Source organism: Poecilia latipinna, unplaced genomic scaffold, assembly GCF_001443285.1.
Source record: "Poecilia latipinna isolate Pla-1442-1.1 unplaced genomic scaffold, P_latipinna-1.0 Scaffold1761, whole genome shotgun sequence".
In the NCBI taxonomy this organism is placed as follows: domain Eukaryota; kingdom Metazoa; phylum Chordata; class Actinopteri; order Cyprinodontiformes; family Poeciliidae; genus Poecilia; species Poecilia latipinna.
In genome coordinates, this window is record NW_015114377.1 from 103277 (window position 1) to 119533 (window position 16257).

The 16257-nt window shown below is 32.9% G+C and overlaps 1 protein-coding gene and 1 long non-coding RNA gene across 3 annotated transcripts; both read right to left on the reverse strand.

Annotated features, from left to right (window-relative positions):
• Nucleotides 1–2045: 2045 nt before the first annotated feature.
• On the reverse strand, nucleotides 2046–8137 carry LOC106965074 (carcinoembryonic antigen-related cell adhesion molecule 1-like). 2 transcript variants are annotated; one of them, XM_015060967.1, is made up of 9 exons: nucleotides 8008–8137; nucleotides 6065–6397; nucleotides 5409–5693; nucleotides 4507–4785; nucleotides 3899–4159; nucleotides 3549–3660; nucleotides 3236–3273; nucleotides 2863–3037; nucleotides 2046–2698 (listed from the first exon to the last, which is right to left on the reverse strand). In XM_015060967.1, the coding sequence occupies exons 1-8, from the start codon at nucleotides 8051–8053 to the stop codon at nucleotides 2889–2891; spliced, it is 1503 nt and encodes a 500-aa protein (XP_014916453.1). In that variant the 5' UTR covers nucleotides 8054–8137; the 3' UTR covers nucleotides 2046–2698; nucleotides 2863–2888. The 2 variants fall into 2 exon arrangements, with proteins under 2 accessions (XP_014916453.1, XP_014916454.1); XM_015060968.1 differs by lacking the exon at nucleotides 4507–4785.
• Nucleotides 8138–10537: 2400 nt separating this feature from the next.
• Nucleotides 10538–12751, reverse strand: LOC106965075 (uncharacterized). Its single transcript, XR_001428548.1, has 3 exons — nucleotides 12520–12751; nucleotides 11594–11666; nucleotides 10538–11433 (listed from the first exon to the last, which is right to left on the reverse strand). It is a non-coding gene; the product is annotated as an uncharacterized LOC106965075 (long non-coding RNA).
• Nucleotides 12752–16257: the final 3506 nt, after the last annotated feature.

The window sequence follows — 16257 nt, forward strand, 5'->3', positions numbered from 1 at the left end:
AATTTAGCCTAGTAGAAAAATAAATAGGCATAAATGCTCATGCACAAATGAAACCTGTTAATGTTAAATTGCTAAATGAATCAAAGTTATTTTTTGTCTTTGAAATTACTAATTTACCATCTGTTTTTCTGTGTCTTGATATTATTTTGTTCATGATATATTGAGAGAATTAGTATGGCAGAGACCAAGTAAAGTTGTGCCTCCTACTTGAGCACAAGAAACTAATTCAGGTGTGTGCGTATGAATCTGACAAGCTCGCTCAAATCACGCCATATGGCGCCACCTCCTGGTTCTGTATGTTAGAAACTGAAGGTTCTAAAATAAAAGAATTAGACAATAATTGAATGATCTAAATCAGATAATTCAGTGATTTTTTTGTCACCTCTTCATAGGTACATAATATTATGGAGTTACATAAAATATGAATGATTCGATTGAAAGAACTTCTTTTTTTATAAAGTGTATCAAGACAACATTTTAGTTGAATGTGAGTTTTGTCAATAAACTAATTGAACCAAGTCAAACATGTCTTGATTAAATATGAGCTGCTTTGTTAAGGGACTCATTTTAAAAGGTTTCAGATACAGTTTATTAAGACAATTGTTTAAGTGATTTGTCATTTTGCCATATTTATTTATCAGTCTTCAGCATCTATTATATTTTAGAGATTATTCTATTTTCCACAGAGGAATAAAGGTCTTACAGGAAAGGTTATGTTTTCTAGATCTACTCTGTAACAGGAGCCTTAGTGCTTGGGTCCATTTCATAAATAACAAGAAATCACTTTAGTTTCTCTGGAACAGTATCAAAGAGTGGTACACACCAATAATGCTCTGCACCACAAAAACACAAAAACTAGTAATTTTGGTCTGGTTTCTCGTAAATATGAAGCCTTGGGGTAAATTCAAACTGGAAGACTCTCTAGCCTGGCCTGCATCGTCCAATCGGTGTGTCTCACTCATCGTCATCGACCTATCAATGCTGGACCAAGCCATGTCACGCCCAATCATCGGCCAAGCTCCCGCTGATAAGGACCTCCATCCATGGCACCTTCCGCTTTCCAGCTGCGCTCAACCCACCTCCGCCCCTTCTCCACCTCCACTCTCCTGGCTCTTCAGGCTCCCATCCAACACTGACCTCCCACCACCAGTATCGGGTCCCGGGGGATGACATTAATTCATGCATGTCAATAAACCTTTTCAATTGCGGTCTTTCTCTGTCTGAGTCTCTCCAGATTGAAATATTAGTACACTTGAAATAAGACTACACTAACTCACAAGTAACCTTTCGGCAAGAAATAGGAGCATGTTTTAAATCAATAATTCCTCAGTATGGATGAAAGATATTAGTTCTGTTGGCAAGATTTGAGAGAGTTAGTAATTACTGAAATAATCAAGTACTTTGCTGAGCTTTTGCTCAGCAAGCCACAGCTCTTTTTGCTTGCTGAGCAGTTACTTGTGAGTTAGTTTTGTCTTATTTTAAGTGTACTAAGATAGTTGCACTAAAAACTAGACATAAAAATCTGTTAAGATTGTGTGTTTTTGCAGTGTAAATAATATGCTTTTCAATTAAATTGTAATTTAATATAAGGTGAATAAAATTAAGGAATGGGAACAAAAAACAGGTTAACATTTCTGAAATATGTACAGTATCTGCACATCATTATGAGGCATTATGAGGTTTCTTCCTTAATATTCATTTCATTCCAAAAACACAATAAAAGCAGAAATATTTCAATGAAAGCCTTAAAGGCCATTAAGACAACAAAGAACCATCAAACATATTGTTTTAAAGCTTCTTGATCTTGAGGCTTTGAATTAAAATTAGTGATGACACATGAGGTCTGACCTGTTTAACTGTTAAAAATAAGATGATAAATCATAACTTTGTTTTAAAGAAATGCAGTTAAAGGCCTGCATTTCCTGCTGACCACTAGAGGGAGGTGTCTGACAGGTTTTTAACAGCTGTAAGTAGTTGCTGACAACAGAGGTTTGTACTCAAACCTATCAGTTAAACTGAAAGTTGAGGAGAAAGAAGAGTTTTTCATGGCAATAATGGTTTCTGTTCAACAGGAGCTTGATGGGAAGAAAGGCAGAGAGAAAAGAGGAAGTCATGCATCAAATTGCTCTAAACCTGGAAGTGAAATGAGGTCATCTGCATTGTGAACTGCAGCCTCCATATTTGGAGCTTCTGCTCTACCACTGAGTCACTTCCCTGAATATGTTGTTCTTGTTTACTTTTGTCTCTACGGCTTCCTCTTTTTAGCAAAACAGCATCTCATAAATTGTGGCGAGACAAGATATTGCACTCCTTTTCAACCATCTAAATCTGACCTAAATAACTAATCACAAAATGTTACAATCATAGCAGAGGATCAAGAGGTTGAAAAGTCAAGGCTTGGCATCACTACAGTCAACAGTAGATAAATAGAATAGCTGAAACCAAATCTTATCAAAGACTTGCATTGATGAAACTTTTTTAAAATTATTTTCTGACTCTAGATCAATTTGGAGGATTACAGTGAATGAACATTTTAGCAATGTTTGAAGAATGTATAAAACTTTACATATTTGATTCATTATTGTAAAACTTTAAAACTTTCAGCAAGGAGATAAATAGGAATAAACCCAAAAGGCAAAAATACAGCAGAACCAGTACCAGTTTCTTCATGTTGTATCATGTTTTTTTCTCAGATGATCTGTTACAAGAAAATATATTAGTGCAATGATTGACTGCATACTCTCACAAGACTTTATAAAAACTACTTAACTGTTGAGTAGTTTTAAAATATAAAGTAATTAAAATGTATCCAAGTTCTTGAAACTGTTTCCTTTTTTAACAGATTCCTACTTCAGAACTCACCTTTAAAGAACCAAAGGCTGTTTATTTTATTTCTTCTTTATCCGTCTCATTTCCTCATACACATGTTCTGGTTCTTTACTTCTTTGTGTAGCTGCAGAATTCTCATAAATATGACTTTCTTCCTTATTTTTATTTTTTTTTATTTTTGGCATGTTTTCATAATCATGTTGTTGCTCTGGGAAGAAAAATATTTTAAACAATGAGATTTAAAATATTTTATTAATACGGGTATGAATGATAAGCCAGTTTAAGTTATTTCCTTGAGCTCTAAATGAAACAAGTTCTCTAAATTGTTTACATTTACAATGATCCAGTTACTAGGAAAGTGAAGTAATTGAGATTCATGTATTGAATGGAGCGTAAACATACTGACCTGTTGTGCCTGAATGTGGTCCAGGTTTGACATCTTTTCTAAATGTTGGGGCAAAATATATTATTAAAATGTGTTAATCAACATACTAATCATCATTAATTTCTGGAAAGCAAAAAATAAAACTAGAAATTTTATAATGCAGGTAGGATAACTTGTATATGACATACAGGAGGACATAATCAAGGCAACTTGTGATAATTAATTTAGAGAATACTTATGTGATGTTAATCAGAGTTTAGCATGAACTGTGGTCTAATGTAGTTTAAAAAGCTCAACATATAAAATGTATTGTTGGTTACATAAAGAAACTCACCTTCTTTTGTAGATGAAATATCCTCCAGCAGCTCCTGCAGCAAGAACTAACAAACATGTGATTACTATTCCAGCAATGGCTCCACCAACGAGACCTGCAGGTTTACTAGCATCTGAAATAAAGTAGAAAACACAAGAAAGCAGTTTTTTTTTTTTTTTTTTTACAAAAGAGTTTATATATATATATTTTTATCACATTGAAATTATGAAGACTTTTTAAAATTAAAATTCCTTCTCTCACTTATATGGCATTTAGCTGTTAGAGATAATTTGGTAAAGGTTACAAATTTAAACCATTTTCTGCAATTCTGATTTTTCCTCTGACATTTTCTTTTACTTTATTATACTTACCATCTATAGAGATAATTGAAACTTCAGACGTTTGATATCTTGAGGTTCTGCTGTTAAAGGCCTGACAGCTGTAGTTTCCACTCTGATTCTTCTGAACATTGAGGAGTTCAAGCTGAGATCCAGAACCAGGCAGAACGTTTCCATTAAAGAACCACTGAAAACTGGCATTAGGTCTGGAGTCAGCTGAACAAGACAGACGGATGTTCGACCCTTCTGGATATTTCTGAGACTGTGATTTTAAGTTGACATTTTCTGGACCATCTGCAGTTGTAGAGAACAATTAATATGAATTCATTCTATATGTTAACATCACTGCAAATTTCATAGAATTAGTTCAACAATTTCATTAAGACAAATACTACAAACAATTAAAAAAAGTGCATATCCAAAGTTTATTGGTCCCCTATGTCATTATTGACATTATCATTACAGTGGATTTAATAATGTTTTATTAATATGATGACATTTTACTTAATCTAATTCGAAACAATGTATTTCTGATATTTACTAAATTATGTAGAAATAGAAACAAATAACAGTTTAAGTTCTGATAAAGTTGGCATTGTCTCCAGTTCAAAAGGAAGTTATCTAATTAGTGAATAACTCACAGCTGACAGAGAGGTGTAGTGGATCACTGATGGCACTGCTGGCAGGATTGGACACATGACAGCTGTATGATCCATCATCATATCTGGTCACATTGAATATCTTCAGCTTGGATCCTCCATCAGTGATCTGAACTCTGTCACTGGCTGAAATCAAAGAGCTGCTGTTTATCCAGAGGAAGGAGAGAGAAGATCCAGAGGAAGAGCAAGAGAAGCTGACAGACCCACTGAACTCAATCAATTGGGTAACGTCTGGAGTAACTTTTACATTAGAGACTGGTGCTGTGGGTGGAAAAAAAGAAAACAAAATAAACATAAATCAGTCTTACATGACAATAAAGTACAATTGAAGAAAATTTTCATAGGGAAAAGGACGGAGGACATGAATTATGTTCTTCTATGTAAAAGTTGGTTTTAAAAACATTTTTAGGACAAGACAAGTGTCTCAAACTGCCTGGTGGCATTTTTCTCCTTCAAAGCAAAGCACTATCAGTGTTCAGTAAAAGAAACAATGTTGTACTAGTTAAAGTTGCAACTATTATTGCTTAGTAGGGTTTCACCGATTGGAGTTTTCACTGATTACCGATCTTTAAAAAGACTGACCAACAGATTCCGATTTTGGCTGATGCCATGTTTTTTTTGTCTGGGGATTCATATAATATGGTCTATACCAAAAGTAATTACACTGAACTGTTAAATAATGCACAAAAGTTATTGCTAAAAATAAAGAATGGTTCATTTACTGCAAAAAGCTGACAACATTGTGACATGATGGAATCATTTTGTATTTCGTGTTGCAATTTTTTTGTTTTGTTGAACTCATGAGAGCACATTAAGATAATGAGATCTCTGTATTTGCATGTATCTTTTTAAATATGCAAATGTGAGCAAAAATATAAACTTACAATTAACAGAGATGTCTACTGGATCACTGATGACTGAACTGACAGGATTGGACACATTGCAGGTGTATGATCCCTGGTCATTTCTGGTCACATTGACTATAGTCAGATTGGAGTTTTCTTCATTTGTAGTGATCTGAACTCTGTTATTGGTTGTAACCTCAGAGTTGCCTTTCATCCAGATGAAGGAGAGAGAAGATCCAGAAGAGGAGCAGGACAGATGAAGCGAGCTGGTGAACTCAATCAAGTCTGCACTTAGTGTGGAAACTCTGACATTGGAGACTGGTTCTACTGGTGGAAAGAAAAAAATCTAACTTAAAGTGGCATTATATGAACGGGAAAACAACCATCAGGATCAAATTAAAGAATGAAGATTGCTTTTCACAGGTTGAAAAATGTGAGAAGCACAATCCTTAATTAATGTTCAGCATTTGTTTAGAAAGTAAATTTTCTTTATACAAAATAATTTAAATCTATCAACATCAAAACTAATAATTAACTACATATCTAACTTTTAGCTGTATTTCTATGTGACTTTTAAATTGAGGGCAAATAACATGAATGGATGAGGCAGAAGGTCGTTATGAGAACAAACAAAAGTAAATTAGATATTTTAAAACTGAAATGTAGTTAAACTTTGGGGTTTTATATCTACTCACCATATAGTTCCAGTGAGGTGCGTCCTGTCTGTTGGCCCATTACACTTTGAATGGTAACTAAGTAATCTCCACTGTCACTGAGTTTCAGATTCCTGAGTTCCAGAGATCCAGTAGATCTGAAGAGAGTGATCCTGCCTTCATATCCTGACCCAGTTGTGTTTCCAGTAGTAAGAGAGAAAATTATGGGCTTAGGTGTTGAACCAGAATCAAACTGCCAGTTGACCAGCGTAAATGGTGTCTCTGTTGGATTCAAGCTTGTTGTGAACATTACTCTTCCTCCAACAGGGGCAATCAGAGGACCATCTGGTAACACACCAACTCCTTCAGATAAACCTGAGGAAAAATTTTAAATAAAGTAATTTAGTTTAAATTTGTGATAATTTCACAACATACAAAAATACATAAAGAAACCTCAGAAATAAAAAGAGTATTCATTTTCATCATAATATGTGTCTTCTAACCACATCTCCTCATCCTGCTATATTTATTGCCATTATTGTCCAATTTTGCAATATTTGTAATTGTTGTTTTCGCTCCCTGTTTGTCCTCATAAATTGTATGGCTGGTCATTTGGTTCTTTTTTTTTTTTGTCTGTCAACATCAAACAGCAGGACCTTCAAATTTCTCTTAGGTCTGCCAACCCTTCACAGCACTGAAGCTCTTAAATTTTTCTTAGCCTAATCAACTTTTCCATCTTACTGGTAGAGGGACTCAAGAATCAGAAACAATTACCCATTGTTAATTTACTACAGCATGCTTTCTGCAAGCATACACAATAGGAGAAAAGTAAGCTACAGATTCATTATGATACTTCTACAGTGTTCACACATATAATCTGGAGAAGAACAATGAAATAACACTATCACTAAAACACCAAAAAGATGTCTAGATGCATTTACTATTGTTAAAAAGGTAATTAAACCTCATGTTTTACAACTGAACTCCTACTCAAGAAGTTCAAAAACAAGAAAAGTAATATTTGGTTCCATTTTTGCCCCAAGAAGTATTATTACTTCTAATTTATTTTAATCCAATGAATGATGTATTTAATATAAACTCTTCATGATCTGAAAAACACATTTTGCCAACTTCATATAATTCCAGTAAGTTTTTGAAAAATATCCAGAAACCAGGAAGATGGAAGACACCATCCAGCTCTCAGTAGCTCAGAAAATAAACTTCGTAAATAACTGAGCACCAACATATATTAAAATGTGCTAAAGGGCACTAATAGACTGCCTTGCAGTGGTGTGTCTTCAGTAATTATATAAAAATATTAACACTTCCAATAAATTTTTAAAATCCTGCATTTATTTTTCAGAATAAAGAAATTAATTTGTTTGACAAATAAAGTTCAACTTTAATTAAAATTTCACAGGTACAGGTCAGTTTTGAATCAACTTGATTTATTTAATTGTTGCACGTTTGACTTCATGCTACAGTCCAACAATATTTTTGCTACTCTTTGTGTGACATTTGATGAGCTCTAAATGCTACAGATCAAACTTTTCTTGAGCAATTGGGATTCTGCAGTATTATTATGGGTTTGCGAAAGAAATTTGAAAATAATAATAAATAATTAAATCATAAATTTTTATTGGAATATTTTTTATTATATTATAGTTAAAAATAATTTTCAAAATAGTCAGAATCTTAAAACAAAAAATTCTAAATATAGAGTTTTACATTGTTGTTTGATCTAATTTGCTGCAGCTCGTGTTACATTTAAAAAGAATTAGCATTTTAGTAGTTTTCTCATTAGGTTGTAAGTTCAACTTCATTCATTTGTCGCATTAAGATTTAAGAATTACACCAACCTCAGTAAATAACAGTGCACACCACCAGATTGGTTTACACATTGGTTTACACAGTAAAGGACTGTAAAGTTTTAACCAACAGTATAAATATTTTTTCATCTTATATTTTCAGAGACAAAAACTTACCTATGATAATTCCAGGGATGATGAAGAATAAAATGAATGTATTCATGTTAATTCATTGAGTGTAAGGCAAAGCGTCTTTCCCTGACTGACTATCGTTTGGTTTACGATCTGACAACAGCTGCAACAGGAAGTGAAACTGACAAACCTTCACGTATTAATTATTAACAAATTATTCACTTGGGATTCTTTCAGCAGTAGCTTTAGAAATTAAAACTGAGTAACAACAAAAACATTAATTTCTAAACAACTATCTGAAGTAAGTTTTTTTTTATTATTTTCTTTTTCGTTTTTTCTAAAAATTGGCCATCAGGGCTTCCTGGAAAGCTAAAGTTCAATAAATATTCCTATTTTAAATAATCTGGGCATTAAACATGAATTCAAAGTTCAAAACCATCATATTCTATAATTGGACATGGACATTATATCAAATTCTACAGACGTAGATATATTTAGTACAAATTAAAATAACTAATGACTTAGTTATTTATACATCTCGAGTCATCTGATAAGACAAAGAAGCCTTGCAACCTCAAAGAGTTGGAGCTCTTTATCAAAGATTATATACCAATAAATCTTTGTGTATTGATTACTGAGAAGAATATTACATAAAATTACATATACCAATTTTTAATAAAATGTTAAGAAAAACATAGATGCATCATATTTATTTTACATTCCTTTATTGTATTTTGAATGATGCCTGCCTTATTTCATCGAAAAGCAAGTTTCTCTGTGAAATTACATTGATTTGAAATACAAAATTTCCAGGATTTTGAATATCTCAACAGTATATGATCCAGTAAAAGCAGTCGGAAGTAAAAATTTATTAATCACTGAAAAATGTTTGTGTTTCTATTTTGTCAATGCAGTCTCATTAACACTTAATTGTCATGATTTTATTGCAAGTTGAAAATATTCAACATTTATCAGTACCAGAAAAGCCCTGATTTTGTCTAAACTTATTTTTAGATATTAAATTTGAGACGTAGACCTTTTAAAGGCACCATACAACTCTTTTGAGTGATAGTATTATCTATCTATTTGTGACTTTTGAAATTACAAAAAATATATATCTTGATAAAATATATAGTTTATTTCTATTAAAAGATAAATCAAATAACTAATGTGGTGTAGATTAGCAATAAAATACATTATTCCATTTTAGTGCTGACATAAAATTTTAGACCTTTTACATTAAACATTATTTTAATATGTGCTACCAAGGAAGGTTTAGTCATGAGATATTTATTGAGCATAATTACGGCACCAGTCATTTAGTTCCTGTAAACCTTGGTTCTCCTGAACTAAAATACCATCAAGTGATAAAAAGCCTCAAACAAAGTGGTAAAACTTTATGTGGATCCCTATAATAAACCTGTCCATGGCCAGTTCAAGCATCCGGGGAAAACATTTCACGTTTTCTTTTAACAGCACATAAGAAATACTTTAACATTACTTTTACTGACATATCTCTTATAAACTTTTCACCTTGACTCAAATGTCAAATTCTCAGTTTCCTTTTATATCTAGAGTTTGAGTCACAGTTTAAATGTCTTTCAGATTTGTTTTGCAATAACATAGTTTCACCACTGGGAGGTGATGTTTGACAGTTAATGACCACAAACTGCTTGTTTGAGCCATGGATTTATTAAAGTAAGTGTACAAGGAGGCAATACTTACTTTAATAGTGCATGTGCAACTTTTCAAAAAATTTCACGGTAAATAAAGATTACATCTTTTTATTTTTTGCAATTATAGAGAATACTAACAGTCTAAATTATCTTGAAGCTTTAGTTATAGAAATCTGATATGACATAATATTCAAATGCAGTTGCTTTCATGTGTCTTTATGCATTATTTTTGACTAAACAACAGAAAAATGTCTGTGGATAAAAATCTGTAACAGTAATAAGAAAATGTTTAGTGATATTTATATATTTTTATTGCTACAGTATCAATTCACTTCAATAAGATCCTGAAAATCATGGATGTTCCTAAAACTGGATGAAACAAAGTTATGGCAGAACTCTGAGGGTTTGTGAACTTTGGATTCAGCTGTCATTTTTTCCAAAATGGAAATGCTGTCAAGTCATAAAGAGCTAAACAATAAAATAATAAAACCTGATAAATGCAGAACCAGAAAAGTGTTCACTGGTACAATAAGGAAGCTGTTTTGCATTGAATGTAGGTCAAAAATCCTCCAGGAGATACAGTAGATAAAATAGATTTGCCTTTTATTTTCTCAGGTGGAATTACAGCAACACTGTGAACAGTCTCCTACCCAATTTGTGTGTTTTATGTCAGGATATAATTTTATAATGGCATGGGCATATCAAATGTGCATTTAGGCATTTGCAAAAAACTGTCAATATATGTATAGTGATGGAGCATTTAATGAATGCTTTCCAACAAAGTTTGAACATTGTTAATATTTGCTTAACAGCTGTGATTGATCTTGAATGAGTTCACATTGGAAAAAAAAAAAAAGTAGATAATCAATTAAAAACAAACACATTGGCCTAAAATTACACCGACTTCAGTGCTATGAAGAAAATAAAGGACATATGGATTTATTTGGTAAATAAACAAATGTCAGACATGTTTGGCATGATGTTATGTGATTAAGGTAACACATTTATTTGAAAATACAGTTACCAGAATTTGTGAGTTTTTAGACTTACAAATTACAACACATTTTTTCTAGATTTTGGCACAAGATAAAGCTCAAGTGTCATGGATTCATAAATGGACATGCATCAATTTTAATAAACAACAAAACAGAATATACAAAAAGAACAAAAACCACGTTTGCTATTACTTAAGTACATAAAACTAAATATCAGCAACTTTTATTGCTTCTCATTGAGTAGCTTCTAGCAATAATTACAAATCATTGATGCTTGGCACCACTTCAAAAATTACAATATAAATTTGCATAGTTTTTTTAAGCTAACAAATTGGCAAAAAAGGTCAATCATTCTCCTCTCCTCATTTTGTCAAAGTAACACAAATTAACATATTTTCTAATTGAACTACACTTAAACAGAGGAAGAAACATAGTGACTGCAGTATGTTTCAATACCAATAAAATTAGATTAGAAAAAAATAACATGAATATTCTAAAAACCCAGTTTGACGAATGACCTTTACGCCTGAGACACTATCTGAAAATGTGTTACAAAGTACAAACAATAAAACCCTGACCAAAGCTTTAAAGACTATAAATACTATTTCTGAGCTAATCATTTCTTCTAATGAGACTGTGCAACTTGCAAGAATATGTAGTTTATTGAAATAAATGTAAACATCTAAAATAAAAGTACCATAAAAACAGCCTTGTCAAACAAATGTGCAGTACTAATATTCATTATTTTTCTCCTTTTCCAGATGGTAATATGCTACCTCGGTTTCTTACTTTTTGATGATCTGCAAGACAAAAGGGAAGCAGAAATATAGTGATTGAGTGATGATGAATAATCTACTTTAATTACATGTATTTTTACTGTTTTAAATGTAATCCTGTTAATAACAGAAAATAAAGTAACAATCTGTTTGTAATAGTCAGAACCAAGAACTCAGAACTCACCATTTAGGGAATAAAAACAGGAGATTTTATATCCTTCTATCATACAAGTCTGACATGTCCTCATAAACATGTACTGGAAAACAAGGAAGACATGTATCAAACAATGCCTTACAAAACCAGAAAAAACTGTTTAACAGTTTGTCACATTACCACAAACTTTAACATAGCAGTGAAAAGATTTTTTTATTGAATTTTAGTGGTTGAGCAACATATTGCAGATGGACGGAAAAGGATGCTTTTTGAAAACTTGTGTAATAAAAATGAAAAAAGTAAAATGGTCTTAATAGATGCTATACTAGATTGGCCTTTGAATATTTTAAAAACAGTGTTTCCTTCTTTCAGTTTCACTGTCATGCACTGCTTTGTGTTGTTCTGTTGTAACAAAATCCAAGTAAAATACATTCAAATCTGAATTAGTAGCATGAAATGAAGTTGTACAATCCCTTGCTTTTGCAAAATTATGTAGGAATTTTAATATAGAATTTTGTAAAGATGAAAAATAACAATACAGATAATTTCCATAACAGTGTTTATCCTGTTAACGTTTCGCAGTCCCAACTCAAAACATGCACTTTAAGCCTATGCTCTAATAAAGCATGACATAGAGAATCATCCACCTTTCTGTCAGCGTTGGTGTGAAATGTGAAGGGATGAAGTACAGCTACAACAATACATACCTGTTTTATCTGACTCTGATTGAGCTTGGACATTTTTTCTAAATATTGGAAACACAAACTAAAGTTAACAGCCAGTCAACCAAGCAGATCCATATATATATATATATATATATATATATGCAAATTTATATTGTATATTTGGGAATCCAGACTGGTAATAAAAATACAGGAAGAGAAAAAAAATCATGCTAAAAATCATGTTTTTCATATAAATGTATGTCTGAAGCACAAATGTAATTTGAGACTTACGCTCTCTTATGAATAAAGAAGCCTCCAGAAGCTACTAGAGCAGCAGCTATCAAGGATGCAATCACTATTGCAGCAATGACACCACCTGAGAGACTTGAAGCTCCTACAGAAGAAAAAATGAAACAGAAAACAAAAAATAAACAGTATGTTAAAAAACGATATTACTTATTTTGCAATTTATTTGGCTGACTTGTTGGAACTTAAATGTTAAGACAGGACCACAATGAAAAACAAAACAAAAACAAAAAAAACCCCCATCAAGTTAAACATAAGTTACTGACAAGAATATTTCCGTTATAAGTCCACTCACTGAGATCACTTAGCATCAAAAGTCTGTTTTTGGTGTAATTAAAAAAAAAAACAACAACTGCTAACCAGGAAAGTGCACAAAAATGCAAAGGATTGGCACACCTAGAACGGGCACCAGAGAGCACAGGAGGTGGCATCAACATCTGAGTGATGTGTTACAGACATCCAGTAAAAACACTGAATTAATGAGTTAAGAAAGAATGAATGATAGATATGTCACACTCCATTAAAGGAACTTGATAGACTGGTTATACTTGAACCCCAGTGGTCATGACATGCAAGTTAGGGATATTTTGAAATGGAGCTCAAGCGCAAATTCAAGCTGGAAAACTTCTGCCTCACCTGCTCCACCCAATCGCTGTGTCATGCTCTCCGCCTCCAATCCCAGCGCTGGTCCTGGACCCGGCGTGTTCAATCATCAATCAACCAAGCTCCGCTTATAAGGGTCCACACCCATGCCAGCAGCTGCTCTCCAGCTGTGCGCAACCCACCTCCACCCCGTTCTCCACCAGCATCATTCAACTCTCCAGGACGTCATCCTTCCTGACCTCCACCACCAGTGTCGGGCCTCGGGGGGTAGAGCATCCCTAATCAGCGTTGGGGATGTTCACCCGAGTTCACGGCAATCAGCGCTCAAACTTCTGCCGGGGCCCGAGCGCCAAAGAACTGTTGTTCATTTCTAAAGAATTGTTGTTCATTTTGTCATTAAATCCTTTAACTATCTTTTCTGTGTCTGAGTTTATCCAGATTGAAATGGATATACTGTATTGTAAAGCATAAAACTGGATCGTATATGTATGCTTTCCTTAAAGATGGCTGTACGTTTGCTAGAGTTAATCAAATTTCTAAACAAAATGGCTCCCCAACTTTCTATTTCCTGTCTATTTATCTTGATTTCAAATCAGACATTGAGGTAAACTGTATAAAATTAAACTGACACACATCTGGAAAAGTATTTTAAGATAACACCTCAAGCTTATTGTTTCTTTGTATAACATTATAAGAAAAAAATAAACATAAATCAGCTCAGATATCAGAAAGTTATGTTCAGAACTCAGCAAATCTGTTTTAAACAATTGATCTATGTAAAAATGTCATAGGACTGTCTAGCCATCACACTGTTAAAGTGTGTCCCAGAGATAAACGGGTTTTTAACAAATTTGACCTTGTTGGCTCACATCAGGTCTTTAATTGGGCCAGAGCTATTCTACACCAATCACTCACATGATAAAGACAATGCTAAAGTTTGTCTCCACAACATAGCTTGACTTAAAGGTTTTAAATTTAATCATTGATCAGCTCAAAATCTAAACTATATCTGATGTTGCTAAAATTAGACATCATTATTATAATGGTATGCTCTTTAAATGGCTAAGAACTTGTAAAACCATTACTTGTAAAATGAAATTAAATGTGAATCCTGTAAAGCACATAAAAAAATAGCATGACAAAATCTATACAAAGAGACACCTGATAATGACTTCTGTAAAACAGGGAAGAACCCAAGGTACTGGTGAAAACTTATCTATAGCAAGATTTAATAAATTTTCAAGATAAAAAAAAATAAATAAATCACTTATCTAGCATTTTTGAGATAATGTGCCAAAGGTTACAAATTTAAACCATTTTTGTACAATTTTGATTTTTCCTCTGACATTTTCTTTTACTTTATTATACTTACGATCTATCGAGATATCTAAAATTTGAGATGTTTGATATCTTGAGGTTCTGCTGTTAAAGGCCTGACAGCTGTAGTTTCCACTCTGATTCTTCTGAACATTGAGGAGTTCAAGCTGAGATCCAGAACCAGACAGAATTTTTCCATTAAAGAACCACTCAAAGGTGATTGGGATGGAGGTTCAGCTTCTGTCAGGAAAACAACCCACAATCTAAAAGATTTGAGCCGCATTCAGTTGTCTATTATCTTCTAAAAATAAACTTGCGAGTTTTAGATTTTGAACCTAAATGTGTCAATTTGTGAAAGGTAAACTTACAAAAGTAAGTTGTATGAACATTTATTAATGTTGTCAAACCTCCAAGAGTTAGATAAACAAGAGTTTTCAGATTAGCGCTTCAGAAAGACTAAAAGAAGGACAGGAGTGGGAACTATTTCCCAGAGTGCTTAGCAGCATGTTTCTGTGTCCTGTGTTGCACCGTGAGCGAGATGGAAGTGTTACATTGATGTGACTCTTGTGGGTTAGCAAAGCTTAAGGTTAATGTCCTCTACGCATTAAATCATGTTAAGTTTATTGTAATGTTTAATAACAATTGATTTTCAGATCAGAAACTTTGTTCATGCAATTTGAAATAAGAATTTAAATTATTCTAAAGAAAATAAGTAGTTATTTTCACTTGTCAGTGAAAACAAAAGAGAAATGTGTGCCCTTTAACCAGGTAAGGGGAAATCTTTTCTTGCATATTGTGAAACAATTATTTGGTTTAAATTGCAGCATTAAGATAAAACTTACAATTAAAGAATAATGAACTTTAAACAATGTTTAGACAACTTGTCTCTTGTTGTTAAATCAACTTCATGATTTTTAATTTATGAATTAAAACCAAAACAACTTTCATATTGACTTAAATTGCATTTTCAAGGCAGCAGGTGGACTTTCATTTTCAAGTTAAACCACCTTCAAATGTTTTACAGTGCAATACATACAGCTAGAGCTACAATGGCATATTTACCGATTAGTATGGCTGGCCTAGTCAAAGTACAGACACTAAATTGAATTTAGTCTAAGTAAAAGGTGGTCCTAGAGGGCATAGGAGGGCTGAATACAAATACACTTTTGAGATTTTCATCTGTAAAAGATTTTGAAAGCTGTTTCTCCTCTTCTTTACCAAAATGTGTTGGTCCATCACATAAAATACGAATAAAGTATTTTAAAAGTTTGTGAATGTGATGTAGCTTACCTTCTTTGGCGTTATCTTCTATAGAGATAACTGAAACTTGAGATGTTTGATATCTTTTGGTTATGCTGTTAAAGGCCTGACAGCTGTAGTTTCCACTCTGATTCTTCTCAAAATTGGGGAGTTCAAGCTGAGGTCCAGAATCAGGCAGAACATTTCCATTAAAGAACCACTCAAAAGTGGCAGGAGGTCTGGAGTCAGCTGAACAATTCAGATGGATTTTCAACCCTTCTGGATATTTATGAGAAGGTGGTTCTAAGTTGACATTTTCTGGACCATCTGTAACAATTAATATTAATTAATTCTCCACATTTACCTTATAACCAGCTTTTTCAGTGTAGTGTTAGTTTAACAGCTGCTTCGTTAAGAGAAATAGTACAAATATTTGAAAATGAATCACATATTTAAAGTTTATTGGATGACCAATATTATTACTGACATGATTAACTGATGATGTTTTGCAAATATGATGATGTTGTACTTAATCTGACTTTTTAAAAATGTGTTTCTCATATT

Coding starts and splice junctions, on each gene's coding strand:
- LOC106965074 (XM_015060967.1), bottom strand. CDS start 8,053: ATGAATACATTCATTTTATTCTTCATCATCCCTGGAATTATCATAG. Junction 4,786..5,408: donor AGTAGACATCTCTGTTAATT/GTAAGTTTATAT, acceptor TTCCACCCACAG/CACCAGTCTCTAATGTAAAA. Junction 3,274..3,548: donor TATTTCATCTACAAAAGAAG/GTGAGTTTCTTT, acceptor CCCAACATTTAG/AAAAGATGTCAAACCTGGAC.